Source organism: Pteronotus mesoamericanus, unplaced genomic scaffold, assembly GCF_021234165.1.
Source record: "Pteronotus mesoamericanus isolate MK-2021 breed Mesoamerican mustached bat unplaced genomic scaffold, CSHL_Meso_final contig_20, whole genome shotgun sequence".
Taxonomy (NCBI): Eukaryota; Metazoa; Chordata; class Mammalia; order Chiroptera; family Mormoopidae; genus Pteronotus; species Pteronotus mesoamericanus.
This window is the reverse complement of record NW_026555085.1, coordinates 65,362,178-65,379,223: the sequence shown is the minus strand read 5'-3', so window position 1 is coordinate 65,379,223 and position 17,046 is coordinate 65,362,178. Positions and strand designations below refer to the sequence as shown.

The 17,046-nt window shown below is 44.8% G+C and overlaps 1 protein-coding gene across 1 annotated transcript in view; it reads left to right on the top strand.

The window, feature by feature from the left end:
* Positions 1 to 15,413, top strand: part of TRAF3IP2 (TRAF3 interacting protein 2) — a 37,326-nt gene extending 21,913 nt beyond the window's left edge. The window contains exons 4-9 of the mRNA XM_054569838.1: positions 1,764 to 1,942; positions 4,025 to 4,113; positions 7,742 to 7,810; positions 8,819 to 8,935; positions 12,577 to 12,651; positions 14,915 to 15,413. Coding sequence (XP_054425813.1) covers positions 1,764 to 1,942; positions 4,025 to 4,113; positions 7,742 to 7,810; positions 8,819 to 8,935; positions 12,577 to 12,651; positions 14,915 to 15,061 — 676 coding nt within the window. The 3' untranslated portion in view covers positions 15,062 to 15,413. The remainder of the gene's footprint in view (positions 1 to 1,763; positions 1,943 to 4,024; positions 4,114 to 7,741; positions 7,811 to 8,818; positions 8,936 to 12,576; positions 12,652 to 14,914) is intronic.
* The last annotated feature ends 1,633 nt before the right edge of the window (positions 15,414 to 17,046 follow it).

The window sequence follows — 17,046 nt, the reverse complement described above, 5'->3', positions numbered from 1 at the left end:
CAAAAGCGCTCACACCTGTTGAATGCTATTATTAGGTCTTCCCTATACTTCTTCCAGAAAAATAACTCTGGTTTTTCTTGACTTCAGTTGTCTAACACCTCAATCATCTTTCTCCTCACTGTTCTCTTTTGACTCTTCTTCAAGTTTTATTTTTCTCTCAATTTATGTAACTAAAATATATAGGAAAAACTCATGTAAATGGAGCTTCCCAATTTATGGCCTTAGGATTTCTTTATCAAATGAGCAATTATCTTTTATAACAATCAAACAACTTTGGGGATAACGGGATTTAATGCCAGATGAATAGCAAACTGGATTCCCATTAGCTGAAGGCCTGTTTTATAGGATTTTTTTCCTCTAACTAATAAAAACATAAAATAAAAATAACTTCCTCAAATATTCACATTTAAAAAATGCAGTTTGGATTATGTGTAGTTTAATTTAAAATCCTATTGCATACATCTCAGAATTTCCAATTCCTTTTTTGGGTAAAACTATGAAAACATAAGCAATAATCTATTAAAAGTTGGCATGTACATACAGATTTTTGTCATCAAGACCTTTTTTTAAATTTAAAATAATCCGAAACACAAAACAAATGGAAACATCCATGTTCCTGCTACCTGGAAATTTAAAATGTTAATACAGTGCCACATTTGGGTCAGAAATTTTTTTTAAAGAAAAAAAAATTAGCCCCCTTATCAGTTAGGATTCAAAAGAACAACTCTAGCTATTTTAAGCAGAAGGAATTTGATTTAGAAACTGGGTGCTTACAAAATAATTGGAGTTTGGAAGAGCAAACTTGAGACAAACTTGAGACAAATTTGAGGATGGCCCCAGAGCAACCCCGCAGAAAAAAGACACCAACGAGGCTGCTCCCTTTGTTGTGGTCAGAGAGGCAGAGGGTCCGAAAGGCACTGCGGAACTTTCCCTTCCTGGCCACGCTGCCGCAGTACAATCCAGAGTCAGGGAGCCGGCGGCACAAAATGTTATTGTGCCTGCTAGATCAGCACTGGTCAAAAATAGACGCCCATGCCCTGACCTTGACACTGAGAAGCTGCTAACGGAACACTGGGGTGCTTCCCGAGGAACTCGGCGCCTCATGACGGCACTTACCAACAGAAACCACGGAAGCAGCAGACGCATGGCTTCCGTTTTCTTCTGGCTTCCAACTCTCACACGAGTGCGTCTGATAGTTCTTCTAGCAGAATGTTCATGGGAATGTTGGCAACCAAAACAATAATAAAGATGCCATACAACCATAGGGTAGGAACTTTCTGGAAGAATCTTCAATATCATATTTTCATCCATACATTGCAACATAAATACTTTTAAATTTACATGGCCATTTCTACTTTTTGATACATAATTAAATGTTATATCTATCATGAGGTCGAAGTCCTTTTTATCTGAATGCCTGTAATGCCAACCTTGTATCACAATATATCATGTTTTACTGGTGACCTTATAAGCCCTGTGCATGAGACTTATCTTCCCAGGTAGACAGTCTTTGAGTTGAGAAATCCAATCCTGCTTTCTTCTTTGGACCCCTAGCGCAGGCCCCTGCTTATGGCAACCTGCCCTATTACTTATTAACCAAAACTCCATGGAGCAACCCTTGTCTCTGTGGCTCAGAAAATAAAAGGAAGCAGAGGAGAGAGATAGCTCATTGGTATCTTCCCATAGTTCTTAAAACATCCCTGTTTCTCAAGGTGTGCCTTTCTTGAAAAGGAAAATTTTATTGTGAATGTATTCCTTTCCAGGGACCAGCTGTATAACCAGCCACGTAACAGAACTGGAACTCCTGAGGAGTCCTCAGAGTGTCCTGCAGAGTTGAGACCACAGGGTCCCCAGGCTCCGTCCCCAGCTGCCATCCCCAGACCCCCTAGTAACCCTCCAGCCAGAGGAACTCTGAAAATAAGCAATTTGCCAGAAGAATTACGTAAGTTGTTTTCAGTGTCTTTTTTTTTTTCTCATCTTGTCCAGTTGTATACTTTGAGAGTACCTCATGATTATTCATCCATAATCTTGGATATTTTTCATAAAAATAAAATTTACTCTTTTGCTTTTTGCTAAAAAAGTAACCAACATTTTGTATGACTGTTTTTAGTGATTTTGACACTACCAGAAATACTCAAAAAGTGCTTACCACTAGATTTTCTTAAACATACACTCCAACAACAAACAAACCCAATGCTTTTTCCCCGCTTCTAAATGATGCTCTTGAGTGGACTTGTCCCTGGGTAAATTGATTGGATATCCATGTGGTATTGGCCAGGGAACTAGCGTCTCACCATAAATTAGCAGCAGCCATCAAGAACGAGGTCATTTCCTGTAGGAATGAGCAATCTTGTTGGGAAAAAGCAGTCTCACATTCTCCTTACTGCCTTATGACCAAATGCAAACTAAGCCTTTTATTTAAAGAAATACTTGACTATGTGTCAGGTGATGATTCCTTTTCCACATTTTGCAGCTAGAAACAGAAATGTTGAAATATCACCAAAATGTTCTCCTATTATGGTCAGTTAGGATAGTAAGTTCTGGAATTTTTAAGAAAACAGCCACCACTTGTAAAATTATTATATTCTGCTGTGCTTGCTCAAGAAGCTCAGGTAATTCTAAGAATTCCTGTCCAAATCTTGGCACTTCTTTGAACCAAGCTTGAAAATTGAACCTTTTACATTTGCTAATTCCTATTGAGATCTGTGCTCTTAGTCATTTAGGATTTGAAAGATTTCTATTACAAGGATCCATTGTTGTTTTTCATTCAAAAATTGTTAAAATCTTACACATTTTAATTTTGAGCATTTCTGGAAAGTGGATGCTACCCTGAATAGGATACAGTCCTAGTGTCCGTCTATAAATCGTATTTATCTTACTGTAATCTATAAAGGGAGTCCTAAAATTCTTATATAGGAATTTGTTGAATATTAGGTGTTGAGAAAAAAGAAATCGAGTGCCCCTGATACACCTGGCTCCTTAACCAAGAGCCAGTAGGAGCCAATATGACCTTTGTACACACTTGCATTTGAGAGACGTGTTTCAAAAAACAGGAGCCTAAACATAAATTAATATATACAGACTCCTATTTTCTCTCCAACTCCAGTCTCTTCTCCACTCTCTGCCCCAGGGGCTTCCTGAGATTTAGTGGATTCATTCCAGACTAAAAACCAACACACGGAGATTTTTCATCTATCACATTAACGTGCTAGCCAGATAATTTCCCCAAGGCTTACGCCTGAGAAAACCCTGATTCTCACACTGACTGGGTCAAGTGTGGAGGCACAATACTGTCCATTGCTCTAGGTCAACCTGGGGAGCCGTGAGGGAGGCAGTGATGCCAGACCGCTCAGAGGCAATATCTCTCCTTCAAACTGCTGAAGCTTTAGTGACATTTCTGAGTCGTGCTTTAGTCTACTCCAACTTCCTGGCCTTTTCCCCACCACGGTGTGGATGGGGAGGGAGGGGGTGGGGCACCATTTTCCCTCTTCCCTCACTTGCTCATGTCAAGCAAGAATTCACGGCAGCAGAGAGCATCATGAGATCAAAGGAGGACACTGCACAGTGGCCCCTTAGCAAGACTCAGCTTCTTGGCCTGCTGTGAGAGTATTCCTTAGGCACAGTGCCAAGTGTCTCTAAGAAACCAGGTGGTGCCCTGATCTTAAGGACATGCAGGTTCAGGGGAATGGATTTTTTGTTAAATGCATCGTGTGGTTTTTCAGAAGACCTCCTTAGCTTGTCTCAGCCTGCCAGCGCTCCCCCCTGTGCCTCTTCCTTTCCATGCACCCAAGCCGGTCTGCGTGACCTTGGACAGACCCCCTGCTCTCCGGGGCCTGCAGACCTGTGTCCTGAGGACAGCAATGCACACTGCCACCCACACATGCCCTTAGGCCAGCCCCCATCCAGAGGCTGCCTTTGTTATTCTAGAAGAACAAAAGACATTGCATGAAGTTGACAAGTGTTGTCCAAAATATCATTATTATTAATTGACTAGTTTCTAATAACTGTGAAAAATCTCTCTTAGGGAAAGTGTTTATCACTTATTCTATGGACACAGCTATGGAGGTGATGAAATTTGTGAACTTTTTGCTGGTAAATGGCTTCCAAACTGCAGTAAGTATTTTATTCAAAGAGAAGACTGAACAATTAAAGTGAGTACAGGAAAAGAAAAACAAAAGGAGACAAATAGTAACAGCTGTTAATGTTTTAAAATATATTATTTGATATACGTGACTGTGCACTAAATACATATGAATTTAGGTAATTATTTTTTTATTTTAATGTATCCCAAACCTCCAGTATGTTTTTCTTGCATCCTTTCTGAGTGAGTGACCCGGAGGACCTCGCAGCAGCCCAGACGTAGCTGACCCCTGGCCTGAAGGACATGCCAGCCTCTTGCTGCACTTTGTACCTTTGCCCTGTTTCATGCCCGCTTTGATTGTGCTTCCTGATGCAGAAGGCTGCAGGCTTCACCAGGCCACCCGCTTATTTTACAAGGTCTTTTCTTGGGTACTGGGCCTGAAGCAGAAGCCCTGCAGCCTGGGCCCCCACTGTGCACAGCTGCCGTTCCACATCTGGATGCCACAGCGATGCTTCTACAGCATGGCCAGGTTCTCGGCTGGCCTAGTCTAGTTCCAGGGGAGGTACACAACCCAGCCCTCCAGTTCACTGTGATCTTGGCTCAAGAAATCTCAGGAAGCACATGCTCCGCAAGCCCCCCTGCAGTGCCTTGCAACAGCTTAAAGCCAAGTAACTTTTTCTTTAGAATAAATAAAATATCACAGGGGGCTAGTGGGAAGACTGGCTTTCCTCAAACAGTGAAATCACTTCTTTTCCTTCCCAGAGGCTTCTTCTGGGTGTTTAGTGACAGTGAATTCTACAGAGTGGCAAAAAATTAAGGGAACTATCTATGGATAGGAGGAGCATTAAAAGATAAAGAAGGAATATTTAGTAAATAAATGCCCATTTGAAAGGTTATTTGACATTATTTAACAGCAGTTTTTAATTTGAATTTTTTTTAACATATTGTTAATGGAAGTGCTTGAAAGTTTAAAAAAGCATACGATTTATACCCTCCAACTTCATGACCATAGAGAGACCAACATTTCAATTTCTCATCTCTGGAATAAGAAAGTGCTATGGCAACCACAACATAAAGGCAAATTACAGCACGTAAGGCCAACATGTCAGGAAAGATCTTATTTTTGGTCATTTCCAAATAAGCATACTGATTGCCCCAGGAGAAGCGGACAGGTTTTTGTGACCTTGACAATCAGGGGCAGCGTAGGCAGCATTTAAAGGGCTCCTCAGCCCTCATCTCTGTGAAGCACCTGTGGCAGAATCACAGCACCCAGTCCCGACAGCCGCGTTACCCAATTGATACATTAAGATCTCCTTAGTGGAGAAAAAACTTCATGGATAATTTAAGGAGAGTTTTAAAGAGAATATTTTTAAAACTCTAGATACGTTTTGGGGAATCCACAGGGCATTGTTCAATATCCTGGGAAGAGCAAAAGCAGGGCGTTGCTACCACCCATGGGTGTAAAGAGGCCAAGAACCGCAGTACTGCAGCCTGAAACGGGTGGCTGCGTTGGTTGGCCAGGGCTGCCACAAAGTACCGCAGGCTGGGAGGCTTAACGGAAATTTATTTCCTCACAGTCCTGGAGGCTACAAGTTCAAGATCAAGATTTCAGCAGGATTGGCTTTATTCTGAGGCTTCTACCTTGGCTTGTAGACGGCCATCTTCTCCTTCTGTCTTCACTGGTCTGTCTTCTGTATCCTAATCTCATCCTATAAGGACATCAATCCTATTGGATCAGAGAGCACCCATATGACCTCATTTACCTTAATTACTTCTTTAAAAGCCCCATCTCCAACCATATTCTCATTATCAAGCACAGGGGAAGGGGATTAATACTTGAACATGACTGGGGGGCGGGGCACAGTTTGGCCTGTAACAGTGACCATGTGGAGAGGTTGGCCTGACAGAAGCTGTGGACTTTGGCAGAGATCTGGAGAGATAAATGGAAGACATCCAGTGCATTGTGCCTCCCAGAATGTCCAGCTCACAGCAGGGAATAATTGAGGTGCTGGGATGATAATAATAATAACTATTTATTGAGCACCTACATCATGCCTGGCATTATGAGATGTCTTTTCCACGTTAACTCATTTTAATCCTCACAAACACCCTAGGAAGTACATTTATTAACCACATATTACAAATGAAGATAATAAGACTTAGAGAATTGCAGTAATGTTTTCAAAGCCAGGCAAGTGGGACGTGCAGAAGCCAATGGTGGAACCAAGAGTATAGCCAAGTTGTCTGTCTCTTCTCAGCCCCAACAGGTGCTTCTGACTTGTATAACAGAAATGGGTTACTAACACAGTAGCAGAGAGTTAACAAAAGCTTTCTCAAGATTACTTAATGTAGTCTTTGGACATCAGACATTTTAAAGTAGCAAATGGTCATCCAAACCAAAAAGAATGCCATTCCATGCTTGCTGTCCCATCAGTAAAGGAACACATCCTGAACTCCTATTACGTCCTGTATGTACCTGCCAGTTGGGTGCATATGAAGCACAGTCTCATTCTAGGAGGCTTGGACCCAGGTTGAAGAGATAAGACAGACATAAATGAGACATCTAGGAAAAGAGAGAAGGTTATAATAACATGTTCATTGTCCAGTACCACTCATGGCCACAGCGGGGTAGAGTTTGGGGAAGGTTCAGAGAGCAGGGGGCTTACACTGTGCTTTCAGGGTACAGTGCAAGGCCACCAAAGTAAGGAGTAAAGTAGGTGGGCACGTGGGGAGAAGAGAGGTAAGACTAGACGGCAGAGGGCACAGGAAGCTTGCGGAATGACTAGGACTCGACTTGATCAGCCCTAAACAGCAGAGTGCCACTTCGGACAACCGATCTGGGAGCAGTGTGGCTGAATCAACTAACGCCGCCTCAGGACACTCTTCCCAAATCACCCATTCCAGCATGGAATCCCCCTTCCCATCAAGAGCCCCTTGTGCACACTCACTAATCTCTGGCCGCAGGACAAGTATGAACCCAAGGCTTTATATCTGGTCTTCTGTAAAACAAAATAACTGGCTTTTCTCCCCTTCCAATACTCCTTCAAAGACTTCATTCAATATGTCTTTTCAAGGTCCAGAATGTCTACTTCTTTATTTTCATCATAAGCCTTTCCTCCACTATCTTAGTAATTGTTTGTGTGACTATTCTTTGGATTTGCCCCAAGTTTCATACAATTCTTTATAAACATATAGATTGAAACTGGACATAATACAGTAATAATGATCTGACTAATGCAAGTAAAGCATCACAGTTGTATCTTAATCCTTGCACACCATGTATCTATTAAGATGTTCCAGAATCATGTTTGCCTTTCAAACTGTATATATATTTGGTTTGTCTATTGTTGGCTTACCTCCAACTTGATGGTCCATGTCTCTCAGATTTTTAAAACATAATTATTGTGTAGGCAAAGATACATTTTGATCCCTACCTGTACATCCTAATAATGGATTTTAAATAGTTCAATGCTTAGTAATGTTGAAATAGGAAACATTTTAAGAAAATTGTACTGTGTTTTTTAGACGTACATGCTCCTCCCTGCAAAAAGCTGTAGTAATTTTTTCCGTTTTAAATGTATATAGCCTTGTGTTTTCTCCTACTCTGCATCAAGATAAAGCTTCTCATTAAGAGCCACCTCCCACGTCTTTTTCTTGTAGATTGACATTTTTGAGGATAGAATCCGAGGCATTGATATCATTAAGTGGATGGAACGCTACCTTAGAGATGTAAGTATATTCCGAAATGCTGAGTTTATTTTCTGGTGAGAAAGACAATTAGCTTGTGAAGCTATGTTATAAAAGAAGCACTAGCGTGCCCCCCCCCACCCCACCACTGAGTCCAAAGCTGAGGAAGGACCAACAAAGCCTCCCTTGTTGGCAGCCCTGCAAAGACTTGGAAAGGAAGGATGGGGTCGCCCTCCTGGACATGCACAGGCAGGAAATAACGGTCAAACCAGACACAGGTGGTTGATAACAATCAGAGCAAACAATTTTTTGACCAGAATAGGAAAGGAGGAAATGAAGGCGGGAGTGGGGAGGGAGCGGCAGAATTCAATTTAATCTGAGGCCACCCCAAGTGTTTTGCAGGACTGGACTGAAGAGCTTTCCTGGGCATTTTGTGCTTTAACAAGATAGAAATTGATTGTTGCCAGCGTGTCCATGTCGGCGCATTGGCTGCTTCTTTCAGAGAGAGAGCGGTGGGGGCAGAGCGTCAGCAGGCTGGGGTTTTGTGGCTTTTCCTTTTGTCTGCAGCCTGGCGTTTGCTTTGTGCTGCAGGGTCTAGTCCTGGCCGCTACAAGCAGGGCAGGCAGGAGTGCAGCAACTGGCAGCTTAGAGCTGCTGCAGGGGGGAGGGGGTTTTCATCATTGGTGTTGCAGAGCCATTTTTCCACGATGCAGAATCACTTAGTGATCCGGGCTTTCATTAGCCGTTTATTAGTGATGGTTGTGGAAAATGGTGGATAAAACCGCATCCATTTAGAAGCGTCCCTCTCCGAGCCACTGGCTCTGCGTGTTTGAAGGGATCTGGGGAGGGAGACAGAGGGGAGAAGGGCAGACAGGAGTCTGCCGGAGCGGGGCCGGTGCCTTTCCCTGTCCGTGGAGAACGAGCCCAGCCCTCCATCCTCCGCTGTGTCAGAGGCAGCGTCCAGCCCTGCTGGCCACGTTCCAGCCTGCCTTCACCAAATGGACTACACTTCACACTTTCGTAAACATGCTTTCTCCCTCTCATTAACAGAAGACAGTGATGATAATCGTAGCAATCAGCCCCAAATACAAACAGGATGTGGAAGGCGCTGAGTCGCAGCTGGACGAGGATGAGCACGGCTTACATACTAAGTACATTCATCGAATGGTGAGTGGTGACTGGAACCACAGCACCTCGTGGCCCTGGGAGAAGGGCTTTTTCTTCCGTGAAGGCTTGTCCTTCACCAGAGACCAGGTGAAGGTGGCAGATACAAGTGAAGAACCCCAGGCAGGAGAAGGACTGGCAGGCTCTGCCCCTTCTACCTTTGGGACCGTGGGCAGTGCACCGCACCTCTGAGGCTCCGTGTTTCTATGAGCGACAAGGGGAAATTAATCTATGATCTCTAAGTTCAAAGATTCTAGAAAGCAGAGCTCTGCTGGCTTCATTATTTACCAACAACTGTGAAGTCCTGGGAGGGGCCCCAGGTAGGGCTGTAAGGAGCAAGGCTCCTGCATTAGTGTCCTATCCTATTGGTGTCGTATCCTGTCCCCTGTTTTTTCACAGAGGCAGGGTAGCCAAGTGAAAAGGACTTATGCTGTTGTGTCAGACTTGGTTCAAATTCACCTTCCTCCTGTGTAGGTTGTGTGACCATGGGCCAACTGCTAAGACTCCTTTGTGCCTCTATGTCTCTATTCATAGAATGGGTCACTAATACTTACCATGCTGTTGTAAAGATTAAATGAAATGTTTTTGAAGTGTATGGCACATATTGAATGCTCAATCAAGGAAAGCGATTATTGTTCGTAGTTCATGAACTATGGGGCCTGGTCAAGCTAAAACCGGAGGGAGAAATGTATAGGGCGTTAGATGTACTGAGCATCTGTTGGAACACACTGACTGGCTGCTCTATGGGCTAGCAGTCTTCCTGCTTCCTGTGATTGTAGAGATACTTTGAAGACAGTCCTGCCTGACAAGGATGCCAGACTAGACCTGCGACTTTCGAACTCTCCCAGGGAGTCCCTAATGGGTGCTCCTATGGAGGTGCCGGGGAAGTGGGTGGTCTGGGCCTCTCACCCATCTCCGCCAGAGCTCATCTGCCTTTCTCACGCTTGTTTGTTTACCAAGGATTCTGAGGTTTTAAAGGTCTTGAAAATCACTGGACTAGAACTTGGGAGCCCCATGTCAGCCCTAACATTCTGCAATGAGGGAAGGTACCTAGAATGGGCCTAAAGGATTGCTGGCTAGGCCAGAAGGATGAGGCAGGGAGCAGAAGTGGTCCAGATGGGATAAGGGAGCAGCAAAAGGCAGGGGGCAGTCAGGCAGCTGAGGGACGTGCAGCTTGACCTCAAGGGAAGTTGACTTAAATCAGGCCTGTCCTGAAGATCAGGAGCACAGGAAAGAGGCAGAGTGTGTGGGTATTCATCACCTGAGCCTGCGGGGTCTCTGTCTCCTCCTCTAGTAAGTGCCGACCACTTGTTTGAGCTCAGAATCAACCCAGAGTAAAAGCCAAGGCAAAGTGGTGAGGTTAGAGAGTGATGCCAAGGAGCCATCAGACATGTCTCCCTCTATTCCATTCTCTCCCAGTCTGACAGCCCATGGGTAGGCCCAGAAAAGGATCATTTCTGTCCTAAAAGGTCATGGCTGGCCCTGGGTGCTGCCATCCCTTCATTGCCTACTGCTGCACGTCTGCTGGGCCCCAAGCACTCGATGTCCTGTCTGCATCTCTAGGAACCAGCCAGTCCCGGGAGCTGACAGCTGGTGTGTAGGAAGGGCTCCAGGTCCCTTCCAGTTCCTGGGGAAACTTGTCAAGCTCTGCTGGTGTGTGGCAATGCCAGGCCGTAATGTACAGCTCAGCCCCAGAGCTTGCCTGACTGTGCCGTTATGAACCAGATTGTCTCCAAACAGTTTCTTCGGGCAACAATGTCTTGGGCCCTTCCTCATCACTAAAGGGCCTGAAAAGGCCAGATACAGAAGTGCCTTCTGCCCACCTGGCTGCTTTCCTGGTCCCTTCCAGGCAGCAGCAAAGTCCAGTATGGAGGGTGTGAAGAGATGCCCAGGAGTTAACGGCATCACAGAGCCAACGACTTCACAGAAAGCCAATATCTGGAAATATGAGAGAAAATAAACATGCACTGCTGCTGGCTGGCCCCTCCACAGATTGAGTAGCCTAGTGAATAAACAGTTTTACAGTCTACACAGTCCTGGAAGTTAGACATGAAATCCATTCTTCGCTTTAGCGTGTAAACTATGCCCTTCCTTTCATGTGTTTGTACTGATGTGGTGGGTGCTTTTAGTTGCACAGTACTTGGGTCACTTTAAAACGTGCTTTTGGGCCCTGGACTGTGTGGCTCTGTTGGTTGGAGCATTGTCCTGTAAACTAGAAGATCGCAGGGTTGATTCCCAGTCAGAGCACATACCTAGGTTGTGGGTTTTATCCCCTTTGGGGCACATACAAGAGGCAACCCATCGATGTCTCTCTCTCTCTCTCTCTCTCTCTCTCTCTCTCTCTCTCTCTCTCTCTTTATCTCTCTCCATCCCCCCACCCCCCACCAAGGCATTGAAAACAAACAACATGCTTTTGGTGTTGTCATCCAATTTTCAAAAGGAGGTGTTTCTGCAAAAACACCTTATGGATAATTTGTGTGTGTTTACAAATAAGCGTGAGTGTGTAAGAGTGCGTGTTTATGAGGGGTTTCTTTGGTGAATTCATTGCCACCGTCACATTCTTCTCAGTTCTGTTTTTATTCCATGCACGAAGAAGAACGCTCTGTAATAAAAATCAATTGGAAGGTGAAATAGTCGGGAACTCGTAATTCCTCATCTCCCTGTCATCAGAAGACTGAACACTTGGTGCTGGTCACAGGATTTGGAAAACTCTTGATTCCTCTTCTATTGAAAATGCTGGTTTTGATAGAGTTTCTGGCAGTTAAATCTTTTTGGGCCACTACAGTGTCAGAGTGAATTGGAACTGGTGTGGGAAGCCTAAAGCTTGGAAGACAGCTCTTCACAGTGGACCTCCCAGCCTGTCTTCTGTCTTCTGCTCCCTCCCAAGCCCATCCTATCATCCAGCTGCAAGGCACTATTAGCAGGTCCCCGTCCTCTAACATATTTTAACTCCTCCAGACATTTGCTCAGGCTTTTTCCTCTGCTGAGAAGTCCTTCCTCTCTCCCCCATTTTCCGTGCCTGACCAAATCCTTCTTCCAAATGACACCTCCTCTGTGACGGTCCTTCAAAGCACTGATGTAGAATAGATGGCCCCCATTTTAGGCTTCCACGCAGTTTGTTCATACTTTTCACGCTGCACTGTGATGGTAATTTACCTGTCTGACTGCTGGTTAAACTGCTGGCTTTGTAAGCACAGGGCTTGTATCAGTGGGATTCTAGTAAACTGGCCCCCTCTCGCCCCCCAGCAAATCCTGACTCATGGCACTTGCCCACTTCATGGTATAAATACTATCACCGCGGCCAATTTCAAGCTACCAATGTGAAGTCACTGAACACAGAATTGGGAAGAGGCACACAGTCGGCTTTTGTGGGCTGGTGTGAACCAGCTCGGCAGACCCTAAAAGGCATCCTAATTCTTGAAATCCAGTCTAGCAGAGAGTGTGACTTTGAACAGGCCTTCAATAAATGATTGGCAAATGAGTAAATGGCACAGATGTGTAACAGGGAGAGCTTCAGACTGTAAGGACGTGGCAGTCAAATAAGAACGACAGAATAAGAGTACGGTGTGGACCTGCATGATTGCAGGTACCATTAATCCTCATCCTTGGTCCTGAAATTCAACCTTGAATTTGTTCTGTTCCAGATGCAGATTGAGTTCATAAAACAAGGGAGCATGAATTTCAGATTCATCCCTGTGCTCTTCCCAAACGCTAAGAAGGTAAACAAACAAACAAAAAAACCTTAGAGTTCAAGCTTTGCTTTGTTTTTCTACCTGGGATTTTAAGTGGAAAACCTTGTCAACTCTTTATCACTCCTTAGAGATAAGTGTCACGAGAAAGATCAACAAGTTGTACCACTCAGTTCAGCAGCATGAATCAAGCATTATCTGGTAGACCATCTCTGTCCTAATTGTTCAAACAGCCATTACACACAAAGAAGTTGCTTGTGTTTTAACTTCTGAGCAAAAAGAGACTGTTCATCTGATACTTCTTATCTCTTGTACATAAAAGTCAAGATGTGTACATTTTTTGCTGCCTGTTCCACGGAAGTATTTTCTTGCACTTAGTTCAGCTCTCAAAGCTGTAGAATACAGGAATGAAATCTACACAATTACCAAAGTAAACTTTGCTCTGGCTCACATGAGGATTTTTGCACCAGAAGGACGTGAAAGCAGGTTTGGGGGATGGGGCCAAAAAACCATCTGAGGCCATGCACCAGGCTTGGCAAAGGGACGGAGTGGTGTAGGAAAAGTCTTAAGAGTCAGAGCGCAGCTCCCTGAGCTCAAGCCCAGCTTCACCCTGGAGGATTCCTAGACGCCAGAACTGCATGGCACTTCTGCCCTAGATGGGGGAGGGTCCCAATTATGTGAACGAGAACCTAGGGCTGCAGAGCTGACAGCCTGCACGATCGCATGCCTTTCCATCCTTTGCCCAGCCGGGCTCTCATTGCTCTCCCTGCAAGATCTCCTTACTGGTCTCTTTGCCTCCACTTTGACCCATCCTCTCCTCTGCCCTCAAAGAAGAACATTCAAAATGTAGCTCTGAACTCTCTCCAGCTGCGTTTTGTAGTGGTTTCCCACTGACTACAAGATCATATCCACCCTTCTTTCATGTTTCTGTGCCTTTGCACGTTCCTTTCTCTCTGCTTGCAATGCCCTTCCCTGACTCGCCTGTCTGGTGAACTCAAGCTTATCCTCGGGTTACCCAGCCTCTCTAGCCTCCCCTGATCTGTCTTCCCCTGCGCCAACCTTGATTCAGTGGCATGTGGTTGGAGGGAAGGCACTGGGAGTCATTGTTTAGAATAACTGGAGCATGGTGACAGAAAAAGCCGATTGACTTTTTGTTGGCTTTATTCGTGTTTTTAAAACTTCTTCAGACAATTCCTTTGTTGCCTGTGCCCGGGGCAGACTGCTCCCACCATCTGCCCCCTGGGTATGCCGTTGCCTAGAAAATGTTTTTTATTCTGTACATTTTGACTTCCTCGTGAGAGGATTAACTGTTCAAGGCAGTAAGTGTGTCGTTTTCATTTGGGTGTCATCAATACCCTGCGTGATGCCTGACGCATAGCGGGGGCCACTTCTAAGCTCACCCCGCAATCCCCAAAGGATGGCCACCTACTCCGAAAACCCTGCAAGGCCCTTGTGACGCGGCCCCCTCTACTTCCAAGCCCCCACCTACTCTCTCACTCGCTCTTCTCTAGCCACACTCTGTCGCTCCTCGAATAGGCCAAGCACGCTGCCACCATGGTGCCTTTGCTCTGGCTCTGCTACCCGCCTGGACCACACCTCTTTAAAGCTTGCTCCCTCCACTCCTTTCCTCAACACCCTGTTTAAAACTGCAAACCATTCATCCGGGCTCCAGCACTGCCTCTCCCCTTTCTCTGTTTTATTTTTCTCTACAGCATGTATCACCACCGAACGCACTATACCTCTTCCTTCTCCCTTATCTGTCTTCCCCCAACTGAACGGCCACTCCATGAGGGCGGCCTGAAATTGCACCCCGCTGTGCCCTGCTCACAGTTTCCGCCTCTGCCTGATAACTGAGGTCTACGGGGCTCCTCCTACCGCAAGCCAGACCTGTGGCTGGAGTGAAAGGATAATGAATTAGATTAAGCCCACAGCCTTGGCATGCTTCTTACAAAGTCACAGGGGAATTCTCATCACTCTACATGACCTCAGTCCTACCCCTTTTATGTGAGGGTGGTGAAAAGCACATTGAAATGCAAAGGGCAGGTAGCCTGGGAGACTGACAGAAAACGCTGTGCACATGTGGTTTCCATAATGAGATATACGGCTTGCACCCGAAGCCAAGAGCATGTCACAGGCTAACCCCTTCCAAAAGCAAAACAGTGCAACTCCCAGGATAGTTAAGGTAGGAAACGCCCCTGAAGAGAAAGCCATAGACGTTTGGGAACTGAGCCTGGGATCTGGAATCCAGGTTTTCCTCTAACGGCCTTTGCTCCTCTCATTCTCTCCCCTGTAGGAGCATGTGCCCACCTGGCTTCAGAACACGCACATCTACAGCTGGCCCAAGAATAAAAAAAACATCCTGCTGCGGCTGCTCAGAGAGGAAGAGTACGTGGCTCCTCCGCGGGGGCCTCTGCCCACCCTTCAGGTGGTACCGTTGTGACACCCTCCCTCCCCAGGCCAGCGGCGCCATGGCACGTCTAGGGCCCTGTTCTGACAGGGACCCTTCTAGCTGAGGCTGGTCAGCAGCATTCGTGGCTGTTTGTTTTCAGTCCCTCCCTGAGGGGTCCTCCAAGCCCAGAAAACCCGTTCTGCAGAGTCGGCTCCCTCCTGGGACCTCCACAGGCCTGTCCGGGAAGTGGAAGCCCCAGCTGCTCTGCATTTCCCGCTTCTTATACCCACTGCCTGCTCCTCCTAACAGTCTGGCCCATCCGTTCTGGGCCTCTCACTGCTTAGAAAGTAGACCACGTAAATGATGCTGCAATACATGTAAGTGACCACGAACATCCTTCCACTGCTTAAGGCCACTTTTACGTGTTGGCCAAATACTTGTGTGGCCTCAGACCAAAAGGATTCATGTACATATAATAAAAAGTTTATTCTTTTGTAACCTTGCATTTTATTTGTCTTAAAGGAGGTAGATATATATTAACTTGTACTAATACAGGCAGTTTCTTCAGGGGACATCAATAAAGCTTCTTAAATAGAATATTAGATAAATGTAACAGATACTTTGTCTTAAAAGATTTCAAGTCAGGTAAACAATCCCTTTAACATAGCCTTGAAAGCTTTCCTCTTTCAGTAGAACTTTTAAACAGAACAACTTTGTACAACACATGAACATGATTCTAAATAGAATCATAATTCTTAGGGTCTGGCTATGTATGTGAAAATATTTGTGTATTATATGAAGTGACAGGGGGTGCATGGTTTGGAAGACCTGTTTTCTAGCCTTGGGTCTATCACCAACTAGCCGTGCGACCTTAAGCAAGTCCTTTCACCTCTCTGAAACTCCAGGGACTCATTTATAAAATGACAAAAAAAAAAAAAAAAGGATCTGTAATGACTCTAAAAGGTTTAAGGTCTAGGATCTAAATTCTAAATCCTTTTTTCAGGAATGACTGAGTTTTCATTTTTGTAATTATATTTCTCAGGGGATGAAATGACATTTTCTTTAACAGGGACATTTTCTTCCTATGTTTTAAAATATCTTCAACAATACCCCCATATTAATAATTTCAGGGGGGAAAATACATATCTTGCTCATCTGGTCTACAAAAAAAGAATAAAAAAATATAGAAATATAGAGAAATATAGAGAAATATATTATATTCTACTACATAGAACAGGGAGGGATGACTTTAATTATAGCCCAAGATGGTTAAGCTAATGTGAAAACTTTTCGAGAGTGCTCCCCTTACCTGTCTACCTAACCTCCTAAGCAAGGCTCAGTTGTACCATGAGATAGCTCAACCCTTGTATGTCACCATAGGGAAGACAAATACTTCTGAGCTATAAATCAGGAACTTCGCTCATGAAATGCAAAGAACACTAGTGTTATTTACCTTGTAGCCTAGATGTCCACAGAGTAAGATCAATGTCTTTGTTTTTTAAAAAAAGAAAAGCTAGTATACCTGAAATACTCATTTGTAAGATTCAGTACCAAGTACCTTTATCTTCTTTCTCTCTTTTTCCTATCCTTTTAGCCCAGAAAAAGATAGCATCATTAAGGATTCTACACACAGTTATAAATAGAAGGACATCAGCAATTAGTTCTCGGAAATGTTTCTAGTTAGCAAAGGTTTAATAATGTGATGTTACTAGCCCTTCCTCCCTTCAGAGACCTGTGCTGAGCGCTCAGCCACTACTCCCACCCCAGGTAAACAACGAGGTCCCTGGTGTTCCCCAGACAGTCATTACAGTGTTGCGGCTGGGAGCAAAAAACCCAAAAAGTGCACATGCGCATGCACACATGACACCTGGCCAAGAGATGAAAGTTTGACCCCTGAAGTTTCTATGAAATCTGATGACCACAAACATCAAAGGAATTTTAGCAACAGCTTTAGAGCACTGACACCAAGATTAACACCGGATTCACTTAGACATTGTACTGGTCCTCGTGCATCCATCTATAGGTGTTTTGGGGGT